This window comes from Scardinius erythrophthalmus (genome assembly GCF_964197995.2).
Source record: "Scardinius erythrophthalmus genome assembly, chromosome: 8".
Lineage (NCBI taxonomy): Eukaryota > Metazoa > Chordata > Actinopteri > Cypriniformes > Leuciscidae > Scardinius > Scardinius erythrophthalmus.
The window spans coordinates 3752483-3780083 of NC_138228.1; the positions used below are offsets into that span (position 1 = coordinate 3752483).

General features: G+C 38.0%; 1 protein-coding gene across 1 annotated transcript; it reads left to right on the forward strand.

Annotated features, from left to right (window-relative positions):
* Positions 1-340: 340 nt before the first annotated feature.
* gmps (guanine monophosphate synthase) lies at positions 341-27601 on the forward strand. Its single transcript, XM_081373062.1, has 16 exons — positions 341-573; positions 3684-3862; positions 5455-5569; positions 6911-7008; positions 7130-7233; positions 7358-7551; positions 11602-11767; positions 12352-12503; positions 12787-12960; positions 14025-14130; positions 14870-14985; positions 15496-15621; positions 20104-20219; positions 21401-21531; positions 22551-22723; positions 25851-27601. Exons 1-16 carry the CDS (start codon positions 547-549, stop codon positions 25950-25952), a joined length of 2079 nt encoding a protein of 692 aa, XP_081229188.1. The 5' UTR covers positions 341-546; the 3' UTR covers positions 25953-27601.

Genomic DNA, 27601 nt, shown 5'->3' on the forward strand with positions numbered 1-27601 from the left:
ATCAATGTAGGCCTACATACATAAAAAAAAAAATTTAAATATAAAAAACTTTGCAGGAATTATGATGATGACCGTTAAAACGCGTCGTCACAGTCTGTGAAAAAGGTCCAACGTTGGGTTTAAATTTTAATTAATAAATTAAACCAACAGTTATTTGACCCAAACATGGGTTGAAACACCCAGCACATTTGTTATATGTGTTCAAATGAGATCTGAAATGATCTCCAGTTAATTTAAGTAGTATATATTTTAAAATATGTTCCTTAAAAAGTACTAAACGATTCGAGCCGACAGAAACTTTTCTCTGACTCAACGTCAAAACTCCTCCCTATCAGCAATCACACACCACACGACCACGAGCAGGCTGAAGATACGGTAACGGAGCTGTAGTAGTAAGCAACCGGCCAGCAGGAGAGAGAGAGAGAGAGAGAGAGCGAGAGACACCGTCAACAAACGATCACACGGAAGAGAGAGAGAGACCCCCGCTGAACACGCTCACAACAGAAACACGGATAGACAGGAGTGTCCGCTCCACATCACGCACTCATGGCACTGTGTAACGGGGATACCAAGGTCAGTAAACCGGCCTAAGCATGGCTCAGAACCCAAACTCTTCTGCCCGTCCTTGTGCGTATCACCGGTTCTCGCTACCGGTTTTCCCCGTTCACACGCGGCCTGTCTGCGCTGGGAAACTTAAAGCGCGCGGCGACCCGGCTGATTTTCCTACTTTTATTAATGCGCATTTGCCCTTATGGATGATTTATATGCTCGGTCTTTGCCTACAGCACTCTACCGGCTGATGTCGTGGTGCTGGATGTGATATTACTGAGAACATCACATGCCCCGGGCGAAGCTCGCAGCGCGCGCAGCTCAGCTCGCGCATTCGGTTAGCCGGGGCTCGAGCGCACAAGCTAATGCTAGTTAGCCTCAATCAATGTGACATGCTGAGCTTCCACTGCTAATGGGGTTTTAAAGCTGTGGCTGAAATCAACAGCCACCTGTGAAACACCTATGAGTTTCATGCAGCTGCAAAGCATTTATCGCGTTTATCACTGTGAAAAGTTGAGCTGTTCTGTGTTAACATGCTAGTGTGAGTGTGTACAGGCCAGTGCATTTCCATACTGGAGAGGGTCATGTTTGCTTTATTTGTTTTATCTTTGCATATACATGACTGTTAGTTAATGCCTTCACTCTTTCAAGTGTTTATATAAATATTGTTTTGTTGCGTTTTTCCGGCATTTTATACTCTTTTGAGTCAGTTATAAAGTGTTGTTTTCTTGCGCTCGCAAACCACGTGGGAGCGTTTCGTACTTATAAACTATAGTAAGAGATACATGAGTTCGTAGTGCGTACACTCTGTCTTTTCTGAAATTATGGCTGATCTATTTTTACCTTAGGGTTCTGAGTTCAAATTGATCATACTTGATACTATACAAGTATATACTCCATATTTGGAGGCCATAAAATAATAAAGTAAAATGTGTAATAATAATAATAATGATGTAGAAATATTACCAACCATAGGCAGTTTTTTTTACTTTAGAAAAAAAGTAGTGTGGTTTATGCCAAAAATGGCCAGTATGATATCTAAATAGTAGGCTGTAAATTTTATTGCTGATTGAATAAAAAAAAAATATATATATATATGTGTGTGTGTGTGTGTATATATATATATATATATATGTGTGTGTGTGTGTATATATATATATATATATATATATATATATATATATATGTAAATTTATATTTACAAACAAATATACTACAAAATAAATATATACAAAATGTGTATGTGTGTGTATATATATATATATGTGTGTGTGTGTATATATATATATATATATATATATATATATATATATATATATATATATATATATATATATATAAAAATTTATATTTACAAACAAATATACTACAAAATAAATATATATAAAATGTGTATGTGTGTGTATATATATATGTGTGTGTGTGTGTGTGTGTGTGTATATATATATATATATATATATATATATATATATATATATATATATATATATATATATATATATATATATATATATAAAAAAAATTATATTTACAAACAAATATACTACAAAATAAATATATATAAAATGTGTGTGTGTATATATATATATATATATATATATATATATATATATATATATATATATATATATATATATATATATATATACAATTATTTATTATTATTTTTTTTTTTGTGTGTGTGTGTGTGTGTGTGTTGGTACTTTTTAATTATGTTTTAAATTATTAAAACATTACTAAAGTTTTTAATTATGGCAAAATATTGGCTGATTAATATGCCACATGCCTAATATCACACATTTTTAAGAAAGATTGCATTCAAAACATTGTGTCTGCATTAAAGGGGTTCTATTATGCCGTTTTTGAAGTCTTGATTTTGTTTTTTGGGGTGTATTAGAATATGTTTTCATGCTTGTTCAAAAAGCGTATTATTTTTCACATAGGCCTATTTGATATTTTTACAGCTTCTCCTCTCCCCAGTCTGGTTGACAGGTCGTTTTCGATGAAGCCCCTCCTTCCGAAATATTAAATGTGCTGTGATTGGTTTGCTGGCCAGTGTGTTGTGATTGGCACCGCGAGCTCTACTCGGATGTAAATAGTGGCGTAAATTTCAAACAGTTTCGAGCCTGATTCAGACCCTGACAATGTTAACGAACAAGCGGATCGTGCTGAACGGATTTGAAGCACAGACTTTGACATGGACAAACTTTTTCCGGGGTGGAAATCTTCTCTTCATCTTCTCTCACTCTTTTATTGCGTGTCCCATGGGTGGAGATTATTTAAATGAGGAACATTATGACTTCACAAGATCCGGAAAAAACGCATTGTAGTCCAAATGAGCCGTTCGTTGTCGTTCTCGAAAAGTGGATTCTGTTAAATAAAATCTCTCCGTTTGAAGTGAACTTTGAGCTTTGTAACCTTGCAGATCTTTTTTTATGCACAAACAGCAACATAATACACAAACTAAAGTGAAAAAGTGAAAAAGCATAATAGGACCCCTTTAATTCACACACTGGTTGTGTCCGAAAACTTAAAAATGCGTTCAAATCTAATGTCCTCATCTTCATCTCATCGATTTTGAAGGCAGAATAAATGCATCCTTCGCTGACTTTTGATATCCCACAATCCTGTGCTTTCCATTTTGTGACAGTTGAGCTAAAAAATAAAGATGGCGTCTGAAAGTTGCGTTTGTGTGTACAGTAAATGTATGTTTTTGACCAACGTTTTCCACTTCGGATGTCATTTCTAGCGGATGTCATATATATTAGCTCATTTATCACCAAAGCTTGCTCTATTTTGCTGTAGATCATTAAAAAGTTACACTGCCTCAGAAGTCATCAGTTTCGTGAGGTGCCTTCGTGCGCAAACGCTGCCTGCATTGCCAACAAGTCAGCTGCCTAAGTTTTCGGACGCAGCCACAAAGTGCAGGGTCAGGCTGTAACGGTTATAGATGCATTACATGCAACATTACCTTCCTGGGAGTCATGTGACTACATTTATCAGAAGCAGCACATCTGTAGTCTCCAGTCACATGCAAACATGTGCCTTTAAATGCATCCCAAATTACATTAGTAGCGTTTTATTGCCTAACATGGGGACTTATGTAACACGTGTTCTTCATTGTGTATCTGCAGCTGGATATCGTGGGAGAGCCTAAAGATGGTTTGTGTTCCTACGAGGGTGCCGTGGTGATCCTAGATGCGGGAGCGCAGTATGGGAAAGTGATTGACAGGCGGGTGCGCGAGCTGTTTGTCCAGTCTGAGATTCTGCCTCTGGAGACGCCAGCCTTCGCCATCAGAGAGCAGGGTTTCAGGTGAGCCCATCCGTGCCAAGTCTTGTCAGTAGATGCTGTTCGGTTCTCATGTTGAAAAGTGCCATGGAAGCCTAATTGAATTGCAAAGCAGACATGTTTGATATGGTAACCGACAGGCTTTAGTATCTGAACTAACACTGTGAATCAAAGGCTTTCTTCCCTTTAAATGCAGAAGACATCAGAATTATTAACCATCATTGCTTGAAGCGCAATTTTTGAAGGCACTGTTGGAGACTGCAAACTCTGGAAGCTTGTTTCCGCCACAGAATAAAACATTTTAAAAGATAAGTGCGACTTTTTATCTCACAATTGCGAGTTTACATCTTGCAATTCTGACTTTATTACTCAGAATTGTGAGATATAAAGTCAGAATTGCGTGAAATAAAGTTGCAATTGCTTGTTATAAAGTCAGAATTGCGAGATATGAAGTCAGAATTGCGTGAAATAAAGTCGCTTTTTTTCTTACAATTGCGAGTTTACATCTCACAATTCTGACTTTTTATCTCAGAATTACGTGATATAAAGTCGCAATTGCAGGTTATAAAGTCAGAACTGCGATATAAAGTCGCAGTTGTGTGTTAAGTCAAAATTGCGTGATATAAAATCGCAATTGCAGGTTATTAAGTCAAAATTGCGTGATATAAAGTCGCAATTGCGTGTTATAAAGTCAGAATTATGAGATATAAACTCGCAATTGCGAGAAATATACTTGAAATTCTGACTTTTTTTTCTCAGAATTGCATGTTTATATCTCACAATTCTGACTTTATAATATGCAATTGGGAGATATAAAGTCAGAATTGTGAGATATAAACTATTCTGAGGTAAAAAAAAAAGTCAGTCTTTTTATTCCTTAGAATTGGACTTTATATCTCACAATTCTGAGAAAAGATGTCAGAATTGCGAGATATAAACTCGCAATTATGGTATAAAGTCAGAATTGCGTGATATAAAGTTGCAATTGCGAGAAAAAAACTCAGAATTCTGACTTTATAACACGCAATTGCGACTTTATTTCACGCAATTCTGACTTTATAAAACGCAATTGCGACTTTATTTATTGAGAAATAAAGTAAGAATTGCGAGATGTAAACTCTCAATTGTGAGATAAAAAGTTGCAATTATCTTTTAAAAGGTTTTATTCTGTGTGAAACAAGCTTCCATACAAACATATTTTGTTATTGTACAGTTATAATCATCCAGCTGCTGCTCTTTTAAAACCAATTCTAGAAATGTGTGAAACACCATTCGGTAAAGATAAACCGTCATAAGTCAGTTTGTCCTTGAGAGAACACAGTGTGAGTTCACTGAGTGCCGTGCGTTCCCCCTGTGAGAACCTAAAAGGAAACAAAGCTGATGTTTTCCTGAAGCGGTGAACATTGAGACTGAGAGAAAGACAGAGAAACCCACAAGTTGGAGAGATAAGTGGATCACATGATCTGGCCTTTGCATTAGAACTTTCCCAGTCTCAGTGATTCGACAGTCACAGACTCTTTCCATCTTTCACAGCCATTTGATGTTTTTGTAATTATATTTTGGTTAAGATAAATTGGTTTATTATCAGTATATCAAATTATTGTCTGCTATGTTAGGGCCATTATTATATCCGGAGGACCGAACTCTGTCTATGCTGAAGATGCGCCCTGGTTTGATCCGGCCATATTCACCATCGGGAAACCAGTTCTTGGAATCTGCTATGGAATGCAGGTGAGAAACAAATTATTAATATTATTAATAATACAAATTATTATCATTATTTAGTTTCAAATTATTTTTTTTATATTTTATTATGAATGATAACAATAAAATCAAATTAATGAAATGCACTACCAAATACACTAGTCAGTAAGATTTTTGAATGCTTTTGAATTCTCTTCTGCTCACTAAAGGTGCATTTGTTTTATCACAAATACAGTAAAAACAGTAATCTTGTGTTTTCTATTGTTATATATTTTAAAGTGTAATTTATTCCTGTGATCAAAGCTGAATTTTCAGCATCATTTCTCCAGTCTTCAGTGTCACATGATCCTTCAGAAATCATTCTAACATGATGATTTGCTGCTCAAGAAACATTTATGATTATTATCAGTGTTGAAAACAGTTGTGCTGCTTATTATTTTTGAGGAAACTATGATGCATTTTTTCAGGATTGTTTGATAAACAGAAAAAAAATTAAATAGAACAGCAATTATACGAAATAGAATATTACGTTTACTATATTATTATTATTATATATATATAATATATTATTATACTAGAATATTATTTTTGTCACTTTTGATCAATTTAATGTGCCCTCGCTGGAAACAAAAATATTAACAAAACAAAAACAAAAATCCTACTGACCCCAAACTTTTGAATGGCAGTAGTTAAGTTCTACAAAAAATTTATAAAATAAATACACTTAGTATGTCACAACATATTTTTATATATATTTGTATTAATGGACAAGGTTTCTCCTGGAATAATTGTAGAATTTCTATCATATATTAAAGTGAAAGATTATATGTAATTATTGTTATTATTACTGTTGTTGTTGGTGGTATACATGTATGTTTTTGTATATTGATTATTTTTAAGACAAATTATTGTTAAATTATTGTAAACAATGTATTGAAGTCATATTGTAATCATAGTTATTTTTTTTTATTAAAAATAATGTTGATTGCCATTAATATATCCATAACTGCTGATGTGGCGATAAATCATAAATAAATAAATACAATTAGTGTTTTTTAAGACAAATTATTGTAAACAATGTATTGAAGTGATATTGTAATCATAGTTATTTATTTAAATTAAAATGTTGATTGCTAGTAATATATCCATAACTGCTGATGTGGCGATAAATCATAAATAAATAAATACACTTAGTGTTTTTTAAGACAAATTATTGCAAATGTATTGAAGTGATATTGTAATCATAGTTATTTATTTAAATTACAATAATGTTGTTTGCCAGTAATATGTCCATTACTGCTGATGTGGCGATAAATCAATAAATACACTTAGTATGTCAAAGGCTAACTGTTTTTCTGTGTCCGCCAGATGATGAATAAAGTTTTCGGAGGTACGGTGCACAGGAAGAGTGTGAGGGAGGACGGTGTCTTTGACATTGCGTTGGACAATTCCTGCTCTCTCTTCAGGTACGCGTCCCTTTATGATGTCAGCGAGCAGGTTTTTGTGCTGTCGTAAACAACGCCCCCCACGGAGAAGTGAGGATAAATATGCAATATCTTGTGCTGAAACTCTTTTGTGTGTTTCAAGGGGGTTGCAAAAGGAGGAACCCGTTCTGCTGACACATGGAGACAGTGTTGACAAAGTAGCAGAAGGATTCAAGATTGTTGCACAGTCTGGAAACATCGTTGCAGGTGGGTGGACCTGAGGACTTCCTGGACGTGCTTCATATCCTAAAAAGGCATTCCTGAGCGTGCTTTGTTATTGCTTGTGAGTGTTTGTGGTTTAAGACATTTCCCGCGTCCATCTCTGTCTCAGGCATTGCTAATGAGCAGAAGAAACTTTACGGCACTCAGTTTCACCCAGAGGTGGATCTGACCGAGAGGGGGACGGACATGCTACGCAACTTCTTGTTTGAGATTGCCGGCTGCAGCAGCAACTTCACCGTACAGAACCGTCAGCAGTCCTGCATCAGGGAGATTAAAGAGAAGGTGGACAAATCCAAAGTTCTGGTATGTACCGTCAATCCCTTCAACCTGACATTTAAAACAATCATTGGTCAGTTATAGACCCCTTTTCAGTTGGTAAACATGGTGACGTTTTTTGTGGGCGGAGCTTAGGTGGAGGCAGAACGATCCCTCTGGCCGCTTCACTAACATTAGTTTGCAAGTTTTGTTAGCTTGTTTTTTAACAATGACTGGAGAAAATCCGATTTTATTTTAAAGGTCCCGTTCTTCGTGATCCCATGTTTCAAACTTTAGTTAGTGTGTAATGTTGCTATTAGAGCATAAATAATATCTGTAAAATTATAAAGCTCAAAGTTCAATGCCAAGCGAGATATTTTATTTAACAGAAGTCGCCTACATCGAACAGCTCGTTTGGACTACATCCGTCTACTTCCTTCTTTAATGACGTCATTAAAACCGTTTTTTGACTAACCTCCGCCCACAGGAATGCTCCCTCAACTCTACTGGCGCACTTCTAATAACTTACTGTGTTTACTCAGCTCTTACGGTGATTTTCTGAAGTAAAACTGACGCTTCATCTTTTGTGTGATGTACAATAAACTTTATTAAACTCATCAGTATATGTTTGATCATCATTCAGACAGCAGACTTGTAGGCTATTAATAAATAATGGATACATACAAGCAGATGACAAATACGTTATAATAACCGTAATTAAACTACTAAACTATACCTGTTTCATCTCTATACAGCACTTTGACTCTGTAGGCATTATTGTCCGACTCGAAATGAACACCGTTACTGAGAGTTTCTGATATTATCATCATTCCATGAGATGAGATTGTCCTGAGAGACTGTGCGCCGAGCTTGTGAAGCTCCGCCCCCTGTGCCGTCCAGCAGCAGCTCATTTGCATTTAAAGGGCACACACTAAAACAGCGCGTTTTTCTGAGCCCCAAAAAAATGTCAATTTAAACATGCTGTAAAAAATGATCTGTTGGGTGTTTTGAGCTGAAACTTCACATACACACTCTGGGGACATCAGAGACTTATTTTACATCTTGTGAAAAGGGGCATAATACGGGACCTTTAATGTGCAAGGTCACTCACTGTCCAGGACCGCTTGATTGTTATTTGCAAAAGTTCATTTTAACGGACATCCCAAATTGGCTGACCCGGCATACACGCTCATTCAATGGATGATCTATAACTGTACTAAATGGTCACAAGACTTGTGTGGTAGCCTACGATCCGCAGTTCTGCCAAGGCCAGACAGAAGACGACAATGTAAAGAGTGACATTACAGTGCAATTTTAATGATGTGAATATTTTCTAGAAATAAAAATTCCAGATACAGCATATTAATTTTTTAACTATGTATTTGATTACACTTTCTTAACAGGTTCTTCAAAAAGTCTACTAGTCACAATCAATCAAAACAATGTATACAATCATAGATGATTCACAAATAATCATGATAATTTAAAAAACATTATGCGATAAAATTTCAAATTGGAGCCTGTACTCCGTCGATTCTTGCACCCAACAACACAACAAGATGACATTTAATAACAATAATAATAATTTAAGCTCCTTATTATGTAGCCGAATCTGTGCTGGTTTGTATTGGCCGCCTCCAGTTTTCCCTTTGTTTTACCGTGTCAATAACTGTGACGTCGGCTCAAAATTGGTCTATACAGGGCTGTCACTTTATGTTCGAAAATCGATTGCACAATCGATCGGACCAACCAACACAAGTTTCGAAAACAAAAATAGGGGATCGATTTTAACAGCCTTCTCTCGGAGCTCGTCCAGCTCGTCACGATACACAAACGCAAAGGCTCTGACAAACACACATAACAGCAAATTACACTTCTGCATAATGTGTCTCTTTTTACAACAAAACTGAATTCTGCCGGTATTCAGACAGTCTCATGCATAAAGATACAGATTTGGGCTACGGTCTACAATCGCCTTCGTAGGTGAAATTTATTTGACATTTCTAATCATAAACACAGCCATGCTGAAGACTGCAGTAATGTTGTTCATTGATGTTATGGCAGTCCATTCTGCTTATTGTTTTCCGAGAATGTTGCACTCCTGTTTGTCATTGTGCACGAAACTTCATGCCAATAAATCATCAGGAATATTTGCTGATTTGTGCCAAGCGCCCCCTCTTTACGTTCGTCCTAATGCCTGTTAGTTGTCCGTGGATTTGCCCATATTTGGCGTTTAAAATGGAAACGTCTTTAGACATGGAAAATCGATTCAATGAACACTTATGTCTCAAAAATCGAACAGGATTTTTTCACAAAACTGACAGCCCTAGTCAGTTACAGGTGAAGTGGTAACACTTTATTTTAAGGTGACATAAGCACTATTCGCCCGGGATTAGTATTATCTGGGGACCTCGTGTGATTTAGAAATTACCCACCCACATCTGTGTGGCGCATTCGCACAGGATAACCGAAGCCTGTGATTTTACTCGAATTTACTGACTTATCTCCCGGATATGATGTTAATAGGCTATTGCTTGTCTTATTATAGGTCTAGCTGAATGATGTATCATAAACAGAAGAACGTTCCTTACCACATGTTGCTATACATGTCATTCATCTCCATCTTTAGCTCTTCTTAAGGTTTTCAGCTTTCTCTTTCTGCAAATTGTGTATCGTATCATGGTGTATAGCGATATGACCCAGCACCCAAAATACTATCAAAACACTCCAACACAGCCTCCATTCTTCAGGAAAGATGGATAAAAAAAAGCACACAGAAAACAAAAACCTTGAAACAATTATAAACGACCCCGCCAAATCACAGAGATGGCGATTCGCACGGGACTAATATTATCACCGGACCTCGGTGTTCGGCGAAATATGGTTTGGTCATTTGCGGGGTGAATTTTTACTTTACAAATTACAGACATGGCCGATTCGCACGGGATTAAGATCACAGACAACCTCCGCAATTATTACAAATTACTAGAGGTCACCAGGTAATGCTTATCCCGTGTGAATAGGGCTATAGTTACTACATGCACTTACTATAGTAATAACAGTAAATTATGCATAATTACAAGTAACTAACCATAAACCAAACCTTAACCGTAACTCTATAGTAAGTACATAGTAAGTAAGTACATAGTAGTATAGTAAGTACTCAGTGGTTGTTTGAGCAAGTGCAATGTGTCAACGTCACCTTAATATAAAGTGTAACCCTCTTTGTTATGTGGACCGATGGCAGATGGGAGCGTGTCTCAAGAAACTTTCATTGCACTAAAATCACTATATGTGATCGCAAAGATAGTGTTGTTATTGTTAACTAAAGCTATTAAAAATCAATTTTTGACTGAATAAAATATAAATATTAGATAAAAAAACTTAAACTTAAAAAATCCTGCCTTGGCAACTAACTGAAATAACTTTTAAGTTGAATTTACTAAATCTAAAACTAAAATAAAGCTTAATTGGATTTTCCGAAAAAGTCAGACATGTCTGTCTATATGCAAACTGAACAGAAATCATTCTCTAATTATAATAATTAACAGACTGGTATTGAGTAAAAGCTTTGATTTTAATTGGTTAGTGTGCGTGTGTGTGTGTGTGTGTGTGTGTGTGTGTGTGTGTGTGTGTGTGTGTGTGTGTGGGGGGGGGGGGGGGTACTGTTATTGTGGGCTCAATACAATATTGATCTTCCTTTATCTATTAAAGGCCTTTTTGTTTGATTGAAGGCACATATGTGATTAGTGCCATAATACTCTAATTTGTCTAATTCTCTGTTAATTGCTGTTGCTCCAGGCTGTGTGTGTGTGTGTGTGTGTGTGCGAGAGCAACTAATTAAAAATGCCAATTAGTTACTGCTCTTTCCTAAAGCAAGGTGATTTCCTCTCTGAGCTTCTGCCAAGTGGGTCTTCTCTCTAGAGAGTGAACTGACGATTAATATTGGATTATAATCTATTAATGTACATAATATTATAGCAAAGTCATCTCTGGTGTACTGTTTATTCTGTCTATTTGAACACTTGTGTCTATTGGATGTCTTGTTTACAGTTACAGACCAAAGTGAGTCCTAAATCATGATGTGTGTGTGTGCAGGTGTTATTGAGTGGTGGTGTGGATTCCACCGTGTGCACGGCCCTGTTGAATAAAGCCCTGAACCAGGAGCAAGTGATCGCTGTTCACATCGACAACGGCTTCATGAGAAAGAGAGAGAGTCAGAGTGTTGAGGAAGCCTTGACTAAACTCGGCATCAAACTCAAAGGTAACATTCAGAAGATTCCTTTTGGTTAAATTAATTAATATATGTATTACATTGTTTATTCATGCATTATTCAAATGTATTTATTGCATTTTATTAAAGTCTACTTATTAATTTAATTAATATTTTTTTACTAGAAATGCACAATACCAGTTATTCAGAACAATATCTCTCAATAATCTGTCGCGATACATTTAGGAGCATCAATTTATTGCCATTTATGAATTTTGTGATAAAATGGAAGTAATTTGAAAGCTAAGACTCCTATCAGAAGTAACAGAGCAAAAAGCTCTTTTTAATTATTGGATGGGAACATTATGCAAATAATGCACTATTGTCGCATTAACTTCGACAGCATTAAATTCAACACGAGACATTTTCTTTACACACAGTACGAGTTGCAGTCTGACATGTTTTCCATCCCCTTTTGATTGACAGATAATTGGCAGTTTTTAAACAATAGTGAAAATAATTGCTTTTGTCGGCTGATGATGATTCTTGCCCGATACGTCGGTGCATCCCTTCATTTTAACTTTTTCTGAAACACACATCAGTGTAACTATAGCATCACTCTCTCTGCTTCACAGTTGTAAACGCAGCACACACCTTTTACAACGGCACGACGACCCTGCCAATATCAGAAGAGGACCGCACGCCCAGGAAACGCATCAGCAAAACACTCAACATGACCACCAATCCAGAAGAGAAGCGGAAGATCATTGGGGATACATTTGTAAAAGTGTGTAGCTCTGCTTTTGTAGATGACTATCTGTCCGGCAGTAACTGAATTGATGTCGTCAGATGGTCTTGTAATGATATTAGTGTAGGGATCTGTCGACTTCAGTATTGATTCGCCTAAAATGTCTTGTGTACACATTAAACAAGACTTCGCCTGGAGAATAAACCTATTATAGAGCTATTATAAGTCTCTTGAGTTGCGAAGTGATCTGAATGTGTAGTGGACTATAATATGAGCAAGTATGGAGCAGAACAGTGAGTCCTGGATGTGCTGTCTCTCACAGGTGGCGAATGAGGTGATTGGAGAGATGAATCTGAAGCCAGAGGATGTGTTCTTGGCGCAAGGAACGCTCAGGCCAGATCTTATCGAGAGTGCGTCTCACCTTGCGAGTGGGAAGGCAGAAATGATCAAAACTCACCACAACGACACAGAGCTCATCCGCAAACTCAGAGACGAGGTAAAGATTTAACATCAGCCAATTTTGTGTTGTGCAATGGTGCCAACATGGCGTTTGCAGGTTCGAGTCCTGCCTGCAACATGTCCTAATGCAAGGCAAACCTGTCTTTCCTCATTAATGTCCTGTAACTCTCCATTGTTTCATTTCCTAATGATTTTTTTAAATAGATAAACAGTGTATTTATAAATGGTTAGATATTTGCATGTCATATTATTAGCATTTTACCAAAAATCAAGCTCAAATGAAGTTAAAAGGTTTTTGATCCATGAATGTCAGACATATGGATTTTGTCCTGTCATTAGAACGCAAAAATTTCATTGGGCGCTCAGTTTTTTCTGTCATGTGTCCAAAAACTAAAAAGATTTAAGACAGATTGACTATCGACAACAAATGCTGGACTAAGACACTCTTCTCTGTTCCTCAAATACTTAAAACATTAGCCTTTATATAATAGTGTTTCTTGAGTAAATAAAACACTGTATTTGTTCAAACAACCAGTTCTTTATTTTCCCTCGTTACACTTCATTCACGATTTGACTGACAGGTTAAGAATCCAATGGAGTTACGAAGTTTAGTCACAAGCTCTTTTTAATATTTTTCATTGGTTAAATATTTGAAAAACCCACAGGCAGGCATAAAGGGTGACCAATAGTAATGATTTATGAAAAAATAAAGAATATGGAGAGGTTTCTACCTGACTGCGATGATAATTTAACTTTTTAAACAGTGTTTTAGCATTAGAGTGAAAAAATAATAATTAAAATAAAATATTCTTTCTCCTCACCCCTCCCCTTTAGCTTGGTAACTGTATACTCCTTAAATTTCTTTAGCTCTGATGCATGTGAATTATAATTTTTAATTTTATATTTTTACATTTATGCAGTTTCTTTTGTCCATATAGGTGAACTCAAGCAGGGAAAGTGTTTTTATGTTGTGTTTGGCTGCAGTATATTCAGAGCCCCTGCGGTGTGACAGAATAGAGGCACGCGATAGGGCGTCTCTTCCTCTTCATGTTGAAGAAACTGTTCATAACTGTTATTTGCTGATTCTTCTGAACTCTTCAGGGTAAAGTAATCGAACCACTGAAGGATTTCCACAAGGATGAAGTTAGAGCACTAGGTCGAGAGCTGGGACTCCCTGAAGAGATCGTCTCCCGACACCCCTTCCCTGGTAAGACCATCACAAACCTCCAAATCCCTGTTTTTGTATTTGCTTCACTTCCACTAATAAGTAGTTAAAACAAATTGCATTAGTTGTCAATTTTAAGTGTACCTTTCGGATGTACTTCATACGCCATGTTGTCATTATCATGTGACCTACCAGCGTCAATTATGTCGCTTTACTGTCATTCACAAGTCATTATAATCATATAATTAATCAAATCTACAAAGAGCATTCCCACATTTTATTTAGCAAGGATGCATTTCATTTAATAATTTAAAGTGACTAAGACTTTTATAAAAAAAAAAAATATTTTAAAATAATGCTGTTATTTTGAACTTTCTATTTAACCAAGAATCCTGAAAAAATGTGTTATAGTTTCCACAAAAAGCAGTAAAAGCATTTACAATATTGGTAATAATCAGAAATGTTTTTTGAGCATCAAATCTTTATTAGCATGATTTCTGAAGGATCATGTGACGCTGAAGACTGGAGTAAAGATGCTGATCAGCTTTGATCACATTACAGTTTAAAATATATTCACATAGAAAACGATATTTCACAATATTACAGTTTTTACTGTATTTTTGTTCAAATAAAAGCAGGCTTTGCAAGACTTCTTTCTAAAACAAAGATCTTACTGTGACCCCCAACATTTTTTAATGCAAGTGTACATTTTGAACGTTTCATGTAGCGATTAACGACCTCTGAAATGTGCTTTGCTGAGACTGTGTGTGATGTGTTGCAGGTCCGGGTCTGGCCATCAGAGTGATCTGTGCTGATGAGCCTTACGTCTGTAAAGACTTCGCCGAGACCAACAACGTCCTGAAAATCATCACAGACTTCTCCGCCATGGTCAAAAAGGTGTGTGTGTGTGTGTGTGTGTGTGTTTAAACATTGTTTCTTGTTGGCTCTGACCTTACATAATTTATCTTTTCAACTTCATGGTGCAGTAAACGATTTCTGAGAAACACTGTTGATATCTGAAATCTACTTCTTCCGATTATATTCCTCTGACCTTTCTCTCCACCCTCTTCATGAGTGGACACGCCCCCTATTGCTGATTGGCTAAAAGAGTTTTGTGGTGCTCAGTCTGTTTGGTCCGGTCCACTTTGTTTTTTTTCTCCTATTTACACAGCCAGGACTATGTACAAACACAGTATTTTTTTCAGAACAGACATCTAGCAAGCATTCACAAAACTGTTTTGTTTTTGTGTTGATTTGAGGCGTTTCTCAGAAATCGCTCACTGCGCCTTTAACAGTAAGTTTTCCGATTAAGTTGAAAGTGGACACTTGAAAGCACACACAGTCGTTCCTTTGGATTATAAATAGCATGCTATAAAATATCAATCCTTCTGATGTTAATCCATCCAGCCTCACACCCTTCTTCAAAGAGTGAAGTCATGCATATCAGATGAGGAGGAAGAGAAACTCATGCAGATCACCAGCCTTCATTCACTAAATGCCTTTCTGCTGCCAATCAAAACTGTCGGTGTACAGGTAAGCCTTGTCATCCACCAGTACTTTCAAACATAATGAGCATAAGAATGATTCACATTATTTTATGTTTGTTGCATTGAACAATATGTCTTTCACTGGCACTGACACATAGTGGTGTGCATGCAGTCTCACTTTTCAATTACAGATGGTATTGTAGAATTGCACTTAGAGTCAGCCATGATTCATTTATTCCACATGCAAACAGGGCAGGACATGGTGGTGACTCTTTCCATGTCAAATTAACTCGCTTTTATGAGGTTACTATTTGACTTGAGTCTTAATCACTGATCTATATAAAAGACTCGGTTGCTTATTACGTTCTAAACTGCCGGCAGGCAAATTCTCTGGCTTTTAACTAGCATGTCAGTGTGCATAGGAATTAAGTGTTATATACTGATGAGCCAAAATATTATGACCTGTCACAGATGAAGCAAGATCTCCTAACAAGACCACATATTAAGGTCTGGGTAAATTAGATGGTAAGCAAAAAAATCAGCTCTCGTACTCAACAGATTGTTATGGCAAGGCGACTGGGTTAGAGTATCTCTGAAACGCCAAGGCTTGTGTGTTGCTCTTGGTGATTTTTTTAAAATAGTTAAACACCGTGTATTTATAAATGGTTAGATATTAGCATGTCATATTATTATCATTTTACCAAAAATCAAGCTCAAATGAAGTTAAAAGGTTTTTGATCCATGAATGTCGGACATATGGATTTTGTCCCGTAATTAGAACGCAGCAATTTCATCAATGTACAGGTTTAGAAAAGTTCACTGTTGCAATGTGGGCGCTCAGTTTTTTCTGTCGTTTGTCCAAAATCTCCCAAAAAAAGATTTAAGACAGATTGGCTATCGACAACAAATGCTGGACTAAAACACTCTTCTCTGTTCCTCAAATACTTAAAACATTAGCCTTTATATAATAGTGTTTCTTGAGTAAACAAAACTCTGTATTTATTCAAACAACCAGTTCTTTATTTTCCCCGCGTCACACTTCATTCACGATAGAGGCGGAGTTATGAGGTTTGACTGACAGGTTAAGAATCCAATGGAGTTACGTCTAGTCACAGGCTCTTTTTAATATTTTTCATTGGTTAAATATTTGAAAAACGCACAGGCAGGCATAAAGGGTGACCAATAGTAATGATTTATGAAAAGATAAAGAATATGGAGAGGTTTCTACCTGACTGCGATGATAAACGCCAAGGCTTGTGTGTTGCTCTCGGTCAGCAGTGGTGAGAGTTTACCAACAAACCACAAACCGGTGACCAGAACCCAAGGCTCATCGATGCACAAGGATAACGAAGGCTATCCCATCTGGTCTGAGCCAACAGAAGGTCAACACTAAAGCCGCTTTCTGACCAAGTAGTTACAGGAACTTAGTTCTAGGAACTGTCCACTTCTAAACAGTTCTAAGAACTACTCTCCCCCAAACTCGGTTTTGCTGTTTGCGTTCGCACTGGCCAAGTGGCCATAGGAACTGGTAGGAGGGGTAAGGGAGTGACGCAAGCACGGCGACTTTTATTTTGACGGCGCGACAGACCTTTATTTTGGCGGCGCTGAGAACGCCAGAGCAAACAATGCTGGCATTCTCTGTGTTTATTAGTCTAACAGTGCTGTTTAACATGTTATTAGATAGAACTGTTATAGAAAGTAGACAGTATATAAAAAAAAAGGTTATTAGCCTATGCCGTGTGGTTGATGTCCAGTGTTGCTAGCTGGGCAGATAAACATAATCATGTTTGGCTTGGTCCCCTCAAAGTTGCGTTGGATTTTCTCTTCAGCGTAAAGGTTTAGAGACCCATCTATAAGCCGCTTTCCGACCGGAGGAACCTTTTCACAGTTCCTAGAACTATTGGCTAAAGTACCCGGATGTCTGCGTGTTCGCACCGCAGCAACTAGGAATGATTTTAGTTCTAGGAACTCCATTTGGAGGAACTAATTTAGGTCCTACTTCAGAGTCGGTCTAAACCAGCACTATAGGAACTACCCGTGACGTTAGTGTACGCTGATTGGCCGAACGCACGCGGAACACCAGCACCCGCCATTTTTAAAACAGCTAGAATGTAAACACACAGATTATAGCCTATATATTTACTCCAGAAACTAACTATACAAACATAGAAAACAGTGATAGATGGGTCTCTAAACCTTTACGCTGAAGAGAAAATCCAACGCAACTTTGAGGGGACCAAGCCAAACATGATTATGTATTTCTGCCTAGCTAGCAACACTGGACATCAACCACACGGCATAGGCTAATAACCTTTTTTTCATTTACTGTCTACTTTCTATAACAGTTCTATCTAATAACATATTAAACAGTACTGTTAGACAGATCGCTAACTAATAAACACAGAGAATGCGAGCATTGTTTGCTCTGGCGTTCTCAGCGCCGTCAAAATAAAGGTCCGTCGCGCCGTCAAAATAAAAGTCAGCGTGCTTGCGTCACTCCCTTACCCCTCCTACCAGTTTCTATGGCCACTGGGCCAGTGCGAACGCAAACAGCAAAACCGAGTTTGGGGGAGAGTAGTTCATAGAACTGTTTAGAAATGGACAGTTCCTAGAACTAAGTTCCTTTAACTACTTGGTCGGAAAGCGGCTTATCACTGTTTTTCATGTTTGTACAGTTAGTTTATGGAGTAAATATATAGGCTATAATCTACGTGTTTACATTCTAGCTGTTTTAAAAATGGCGGGTGCTGGTGTTCCGCGTGCGTTCGATCTATCAGCGTACACTAACGTCACGGGTAGTTCCTATAGTGCTGGTTTAGACCTAGCCTGACTACGTCAGACTTCCTACTTCCGCTCAATTTCATTTCGCTTCTGTAGTCAGTCTGAGATAGCAGCCTATCTTTCAGTTTTCCAGCGGCCTTCGGATGGCCGGGCCAATCAACGTACAGAGGGCGGGCTGAGAGCCGTGACGTAGACGCTGATTGTACCGTGGATGCGTAGATTTACTTCACATAATCTGCAAAAATCGTTCACAGCCATGTTTACTCCGGTATTTTGCTTGATGGTTTTGTTTTCGCATCATACATGTGTTTACAGTGGAAGTTAGATGCGGCTGAGCATGCGCAGAACACATGCCATGACCAAACGTCATGTGATTGGCTTACGGGTAACCAATGATTTTAAACTTCAGACAAGCGCCCCCTAGCAAGAGAGAAAACACTTCTCTGTTATGCCATTCCAGACTCTGTCTACGAAGCAAAGCGAAGTAGCAGAGTTTGGTATTACCAGGCTTGTTTAGACCCTACTCTGAAGTAGGACCTAAATTAGTTCCTCCAAATGGAGTTCCTAGAACTAAAATTGTTCCTAGTTCCTGCGGTGCGAACACGCCGACATCCGGGTACTTTAGCCAATAGTTCTAGGAACTGTGAAAAGGTTCCTCCGGTTGGAAAGCGGCTTAAGTCACAAAATTTTAATGATAGCTATGAGAGGAATGCGTCACAACACAGTGCATTGCACTCTGTGTCTAATGTGTAGCTGCAGACCAATCAGAGAGCCTACGATGACCCCTGTCCAACACTGCTCACTTGTTTCAGGTTCAGTTTATATCGTCTCCAAAACAACAAACTCTAACTCTGTCTGGAAGACAGAATGACCTGTCTGGCTGCATAGCAACAAAATGTCAAAATTTCTGTGGTTAGCCTTTCAAACATACTCTTTCATTCCACATACACACACATTCTTGTACATCTATCTTAATGAGGACATTCATTGACACAATGCAGTCTCTAGCCGCTTACCCTAACCTTACCCATCACAACTAAGTGCCGAACCCTGACCCTAAACCGACCCTTAACCTCATTATAACCTTATCCTTAAAACCAAGTCTTGACCCTCAAACAGGCCTTTAAAAGTGTCCTCACTTTACTCTCTTTGACCTCGGTCTAAAACTCAAGATACAAGTACACACACACACACACAGTGTTGCTTATTCGCTCTACTGCTTTGTTAAATTTTGATGTTATTTATAGTTCTGATGAGAATGTCAAAGAGCTGTGCTTTCAGTGCAGGACAGTCTGTATCATATCAGCATATAGAGTGAGCGTTCCTCTGCTGACATGTGCACGGCTCATGATGTTTGTATTTATAAACAGGTTTTCAATCCTAGTGCTAGAGGAGGCTGGTTTACTTCTGTTCTCACTCACTGGTCCAGACAGAGCCGTCTGCGTCTCGCCACATTGGCTGATGATGCATGGCTGGGTGTTCCTCTTACAAACAGCCGTCTCCTAAACCACGGCTGTGCTAAAATTACCCCGGTCTCCAGACTCTGAGCTGGGACATGCTGACACACACGGGGCCAGAGAGTTTTAAATACCGTGCACTGTATTTATGCATGTTGTTGTTGCTAATGGTTTATAGTTAAACAGTTGGTGTGTCTTCTCCACACTTCTGCACAAATGTTTAAAATGGATATTTTTGTCTTTTCTGAGATGTTGGGCTGAACATGATTCCATATGATCCGTGTGTACAGGGCGACTCCCGGTCGTACAGTTACGTGTGTGGGGTGAGCAGTAAAGAGGCTCCTCACTGGGATTCACTGATGTTCCTGGCCAGACTCATCCCACGGATCTGTCACTCCATCAACAGGTAATGACACATCCGTATGTCACTTTGCTCCACCAACCATGTTGAAGAACTATGGGAGTATTCATTGTCCCCTCATATCCCACTGTCTCATCCACCCCTTCATTGTCCTTAATACTTTTATTTAGAAAGGATGCATTAAATTGATCAAAAGACATTTATTATGTTACAAAAGCTTTCCGTTATCAAAAAAACCTGAAAAGAATGTATCATGCTTTGCACGAAAAGATGAAGCAGCACAACTGTTTTCAATATTCATAATAATCATAAATGTTTCTTGATCATCAAATCATCATATTAGAATGATTTCTGAAGGATCATGTGACACTGAAGACTGGAGTAATGATGCTGAAAATTCAGCTTTGATCACAGGAATAAATTACAGTTTAAAATATTATTAAAGTTTCACAATATGATGAATTTTTTATCAAATATCAAGAGAATGAAATCTTTTTTTCAAACATATTAAAAAAGTTATTTATGTGTGAAATAGTCCTTTAATATGTGTCTTTAAGGGATAGTTCACCCAAAACAGAAATTCTGTCACCATTTAATCACTAGCCTGGTTAAAACCAGACTATTATGGTCTGGCAAAGCTTCATTAATAACTCATTTCCAAAGGGGCGTCACCAACGGACGTCACTCAAATGCCTCTAGGCGCAATTGGCTAGACCTAAAACCAATCAGAGCGATCATCATCGTGTAAAGCCATATGCTGCGTCCCAATTCGCCTAAGTTACACTATGCCATAAAAGTACGTACTCTTTTTGTGAAGAAAAGGTATTTACTTTTGAATGTGTAGCAAAAAAGTAGGCAAGCTTTGGGACGTACTACTTCGTCATCTTTATCGGACGGATCTAATTAATATGTCTTTATGTCGTTCCAAACCCGTTCATCTTCGAAACACAAATAAAGATATTTGTAATGAAATCAGAAAGTTTTCTGTCCCTCCATTGACAGCTACGCAACTACCACTCTGACGCTTCAAAAAGTTAGGGTTAGGGTTAGGGTTAGGGTTAAACTAATCCATATGAATTGAGTGGTTTAGTCCAAATTTTCTGAAGGGACTCGTTCGCTTTATATGATGAACAGATTTAATTTTAGGCTTTTCACATGAACTATCCCTTTATTATGTTTTCTGACGATGTCCCTCTTGTGTCCCTTGTTCATCTCTTCCTTTGCAGAGTTGTTTACGTCTTTGGGTCACATGTTAAGGAGCCGCCCACTGACATCACGCCCACCTTCCTGACCACTGGTGTCCTGAGCACGCTGAGACAGGCAGATTTTGTAGCACACTCCATTTTAAGGGAGTCCGGTAAGAGATGGCTGTCTCCACTGTCTGCTTTATTATTGTCATAACCTTTACATGTGTAAACACTCCCACCACAGCTATGGCTACTGCGAGCGCTGTGTAAACACTTGCACCACAGTTACGTCTCGAGGGGGAAATCTGCTTGGTTATGGACAACAAATGTCAAAGACAACAAATGTTACTGTTGTTCTGTTTTTATACCTATTTAAAGTTATGATTATCATCTGGTGTGAACAGGCATCCAAAAAAAGTCCCACACTGACAAGCCACATTTTTTTTGGATGCTTGTGGACTTGTGGATCTCCTCCATAATGATTCTGTGTGGCAGTAGTATCTACACATGACATCATCATTGTCTTTTTCCCATTTTATGACGGGTGGCAACCAGCATTAAAGGAATAGTTCAGCCAAAAATGAAACCTATCCCATGATTTACTCTCCCTCAAGCCATCCTAGGTGTATATAACTTTCTTCTCTCAGCCGAACATAATCAGAGTTATATTAAATAATATCCTGGCTCTTCCAAGCTTCATAACTGCAGTGAATAGTGTCTTTAAAAAGCGCATCCATCCATCATAAAAGTAATCTTTCTGCCGAAACTCGACTCTCTTGTGAACTATAGATTATAAAGTTTTAAATATGGATATTTTTCTTACAGAAACCCATTGCTTCGCTTCAGAAGGCGTTTATTAACTTACTTTTATGATGGATGGATGCACTTTTTGAGCTTCAAAAACTTGGGCACACTTCAATGGCATTACAAAGCTGGGAATGGCCAGGATATTATTTAATATAACTCTGATTAGGTTCCGCTGAAAGAAAGTCATACACACCTAAGATGGATTGAGGGTGAGTAAATGATGGGATCATTTTCATTTTTGGGTGAGCTATTCTTTAAGGTGCAATACCTCCACTTGCTATGTTTGCATGTCGGCTAGACTAGATTGTTTATGTACACATCACTGTTTATGAATGCTGTTTATATACTAGCATAACCGTTCTGTATTGTGCTTTATATCCAGGCTACTCGAGTAAAATCAGCCAGATGCCAGTCATCCTCACCCCACTGCACTTTGACCGTGACCCGCTTCAGAAGCAGCCGTCCTGCAGACGGTCCGTCGTCATCAGAACCTTCATCACCAGCGACTTCATGACCGGCATCGCTGCGACTCCAGACAACCAGATCCCTGAAGAGGTGAGAGACCAGATCCTCCATCCACACACTAACTAGGACTGCGCGATATCTGGAAAAAACTTACATTGCGATAAATATTGCAATATAAAAACAATTTCACCAGATGATTTGAATAGCTCTATATGAAAATAATTGATCATTCTATTGGAATGAATATGTGTAGAAAATTATAAACAAATTGCAAGCATAGCTAAATACAATAAAAGAAAGATACAATTGAAATAAGCTGTGGTTTATGTTTTTCAGGTAAATCTAACAGTGTTCAGGTACAGAAATTGTATAATCAAATGTAAAATAACAGTCTCCACTGTGTGAATTAAATATAACTAATATTATTAATTAATACAATTTATCAAAAGTCATTTTCATTACTGGTGACACAAACAGCTCATGTACATTAGGCTGCTGTCCCTTTAAGACGAATGCACGGACCTATTATAAATTACACGCATCCGTTTCCTTTCTCAATTGTTTACAACACATAACCAACTGTGTTTACAAGGATACTCCCCGAGACGGGCATTTTGCGTGCACGTGTCTGTTTAAGCTCAAAAGAAAGAGAAAGAGAACTGAATTCGGCGTTCACGAGTCTTCTCGCTCTTCATGCCTGACTCGACACATGCAAATTATAAACTTTTACTCTATGATGGTTAAACTTTGCAAATAATCCGCGAATCCCATGCGTTCTGAATCCGGGTACAGCTGGCCCGTACGGATCATCAACTAAGGCCCCATTTACACTTCATGGTTCAAGTGACCCAATTCAGATTTTTTTCCTCTCATGTGGCACAGATCGGATATGACCGGCGAACGTGTAAGCAGGAAAAAAGCACATGGATTCCGACACAGTGGAGTTATTTTTTCTCCGCCTTACATGAGCAATGTTTTGCTGGCCTTTGAAAATAGAGCGGAAAGCAAAACACTGGATAATCATTTTGCATTGCATATCGTGCTGTTTTACTTCCTTTTCCGGGTCAGAACGTCTACATTTGAATTGTTTCGGCAGTGTATAGTGTAAATGCAAATATATCGGATACTGGTCACTTTTAAAAGATGATGTAAGCGCGTCGTCAGCAAATCGGAACTGGGCATCAAGACCTGCAGTGTAAGTGCAGCCTAAGATGCCTATACGTCTGCGATGTGACTATTGCAGATGCGCACATCGCGATATCAATGCTAAAACGATATATGCCTGATATATGCTCTTGATGCCTGACTCGACACATGCAAATTATAAACTTTTACTCTATGATGGGCAAATAATCTGCGAATCACACACGTTCTGAATCCGGGTACAGCTGGCCCGTACGGATCAACTAAGATGCCTATACCTCCTGCGATTTGACTATTGACAGACTGACAATAGTCAGTAAAGTCAGTATCCACTGTACGTCTGACTGACTGCACTGTATTCTTCCTTTTGATTCTAAACTGAACTTAAATTTTTTTTTTTTTTTTTATTCGGGACAGTGCACATTAATGGACAATCAAACATTTCTGTAGACTGTAAATGAGCCAGGTTATAGCATAAATGCTAATTTTCACCTGTAGTCCCGAAATGGCTCTGAGAATCGGGTAAGAGAGAAACATAAACCACTTAATTGGGGAAATTGAAAGATGCAAAATAAGATACACCGGTGTTTTGCCAAATGAGAAGTTTATTCTATGCATCATCTTTTTACTACTTTAATTAATTTTACTCTAATTCATTCCTTTTAGAATTGCTTTTATTTTGTGCTTATTTTCTATGCAAATCACTTAGAATTGCCATAGTGTGAAATTCCAATTCCTTTCTATGTAAAGCACCGTTGAATTGCCATTAGTGTTAATTTCGTCACCTATTTTTAATTTAGTCTTAGTCTTAGTCTTGTGCCAAATGTCCTTGTTAGTTTTAGTCATATATTTAGTCATTCACATATCTTTTTTTGTTAGTCAAGTTTTAGTCGACTAAAAGTCTCGTCATTTTAGTCTAGTTTTAGTCAAAAGAAAACTCAAGGTATCTTAGTCAAGTTTTAGTCGACTAAAAGTCTTTTAATTTTAGTCTAGGTTTAGTCAAAAAAATTTAGTCTTTTTTTTTAATAACACATTATTACTGAGATTATTACTGATAAACATTTCAGTAAAAAAAAGTGTTTCACATATCTCAAACATTGGTTAAATGTCATAATTACCTGACAAAATACACTTGTTGAATGATTTTTGTTGAATGCAAATGTTAAACGTGTCTGGTTTACAATTTCTGATTTAGGACTCGAGCTTGACTGCACATCACGTTTTACTTTATTGATACTGCTTTTAATCGTAATGCAACGGACCGGTCATCGGGACATAAGCTGTCATGTACAATAAAAGAGCCTGCGCAGCGACAGGAAATATGATTTAACACATAAAGCCTGCCTAGACGGTGGACTTGCGCTCAGGATTTGTTTTTTGTTTTTTTGAGCGGCGTGTGCGGACGAATTCTTTCTACGCACACACTATTTTATTTCTTGATAACAGACCGGTGCTAACTATAACACACCGTTGCCATGAAAAACAGAGCGTTGCCATGAACACACAGGATTCTGTAGAGACCGTAGAGACGGAGCGCACTATTTTCTTTAGCGGAAGCAATACAATCATTTTTAAATCAATAAACTCCTTTTTAAATCATAATTTTGTGTCAAATTATTGATTTATTTGGTAGGTAGCAATGTAATAAGCGGGATCCGAACTCGTTCTGAATATTTTAAAGGTGTAACAGCTGATGAAAAAGCAGAGACGATTGTAGACGAAAATTAAGAGAGATTTTATCTTAGTTTTTATTTTATGCAAAACATTTTCGTCTCGTCTTTTTTCGTCAACAATAATGCATGTTAATTTAGTCTTAATCAGCGTTTTTGGACAGTGGTGCAGTCTTGCCATCGTCTCGTTTTAGACATGAAAAAAAAGGTCGTTGACGCACATATTTCGTCTCGTCTCGTCTGACGAAATTAACACTAATTGCCGTAGTGTATGAAATGTGCTTTATAAATAAACTTGCGGATGCACACATCACGACATCGATGCTAAAACGAAATGGTTCAGCCCTAACACACACCCTCCCTCCTTCATTCCCATCCACTAACTCGTGCTCCTCTGGCCACAGGTGGTGCTCAAAATGGTCAACGAGATCAAGAAAATCCCCGGCATCTCGAGGGTGATGTACGACCTGACGTCCAAGCCCCCGGGAACCACCGAATGGGAGTAGAGCTGTGGACTCTTGTACCTTCAGATTTCTCCTCGTCGACTCCTCTTCTACCTCCCCCTCTCCCGGTACTGTAACATTCCCCCCCGAACCCCTCGTCTCCACTCCCGCGACCCCTTTAGGCACGCCGCCCTGGCATTGTCCCAATGAGACCGGAACATTCCCGACAATGGCAGGTTGTACTGTGATCGGCGCTAAGCTGACATCGCTACTTCAGTCCGGCCACTTTTTTTGGGGTCGGTTGTAATATTATTGGTATTATAATTGTTGTTGTTGTTATCCTCTTCACTGAGAATAATGATGATGATGCATTGGATTAGTTTTTTGTATCAGCTCTCTGTGTTTAATGCATTGTGACAGGTCACTCCTCCATGCTTTCTGTTGTTACAAGGCGGTCTTCTGTCCATGTGCAGCACGACACCAACAAAACCACCTTCTTTTTTTTGAAAGCAAGCCGCTTTCTGCCTTTAAACGCTTGTTTTCTCTTTCCCAGTGTTGATTTGGGTTTGGATGTGCCACCTGAACTCCTCTATGGAAGTGGCAGGTGAAGATTAGCAGTAGTAGTTCTTTAAACCGTGACCAATCGAAGTTTATTTGCCAAATACAGATGAGATCAGACAGCCGCTCTTCACGCTGTGGACGGGTTGGTTCATCACAGAGGTTTTGCTGTGAAGGAGACTCCTCAATCTGGAGGCTTCCTGAAATTTGTGCCTGTTTTCTTTTTTTTGGGGGTTACTTTGTTTTTTCAGGGATGTGACTTTATTTTATGCTGCATTATTTTCTTCTCTCATTTCAAGAAAAGGATTAATATTAACATTTGAATAGTGCTAAGTGTAATATCTGATGTCTGCATTTTAAGTGAGTTTGCCTGGGCTGGTCTTATAAACGCGTAAGATCAACAGTGTACTTATTTTCACCAATAAAGGCCTTGGTATTTTTTGTGCTTTGTAGAGCAATAGTGTTTCTGAAGGCAAAGGAAAAGAGATTTACGGAGGGAGGAAGAATAGGTGATTGACGGAAGTTCTCCAAGTCCTTTTTGGGCTAAGTTGGGCTTAAATGAATTTGAACGTTGGATCCTCCCGTGTGTGTGTGTGTGTGGCCTCGTTTTTAATATTCCGCTCCTTTAACCGAAGGGTGTTCTTGTCTGTATAGAGAGAGGGCCGCTCAAAAGGCGATCGGTGTCCGACCCTCTGTCTAATTTATGATGTAGAGAATTGTTGTGAAATGAATTACATGCTCGGTATTTATTGTCTTCAAAGATTTCGTTTCAAAACCTTCTGTTGTCACGATAGCAAAAAAAAACTCAATGCAAGATGAACTTACTCCCTTGTCTTAATTGCTCTTAATGTCTTTTTCTCAGTGTCACATTTATCATGTGTATATTTTACTTGTCTATTAAAAATACAACTAACAAGTTAAGTGGGTAAACTGCAATATTACATATATTCAGTTTAATTTATGCAATTCTATGTTGACCCCCCATGCCTCTTTTTTTTTTTTTTTTTTTTTTTCATGTCTAAACATGAACAATGCTGTTTTACCTTAGTATTGTGCCTCAGACCAAGCCACCGCATGCAGTTTGAAACTGATATTTGTATAATGCAAACTGAGCTTTAATAAAGAACTCTGTGTTCAGATTTCTCTCATCACAA

What these genes read in the sequence shown, in the direction of transcription:
- gmps (XM_081373062.1), top strand. Translation starts at nt 547, where the DNA reads ATGGCACTGTGTAACGGGGATACCAAG. An exon ending in ACTCGGCATCAAACTCAAAG is followed by an intron (nt 11,768 to 12,351) that starts GTAACATTCAGA and finishes TCTGCTTCACAG; the next exon opens with TTGTAAACGCAGCACACACC. An exon ending in ACAACCAGATCCCTGAAGAG is followed by an intron (nt 22,724 to 25,850) that starts GTGAGAGACCAG and finishes CTCTGGCCACAG; the next exon opens with GTGGTGCTCAAAATGGTCAA.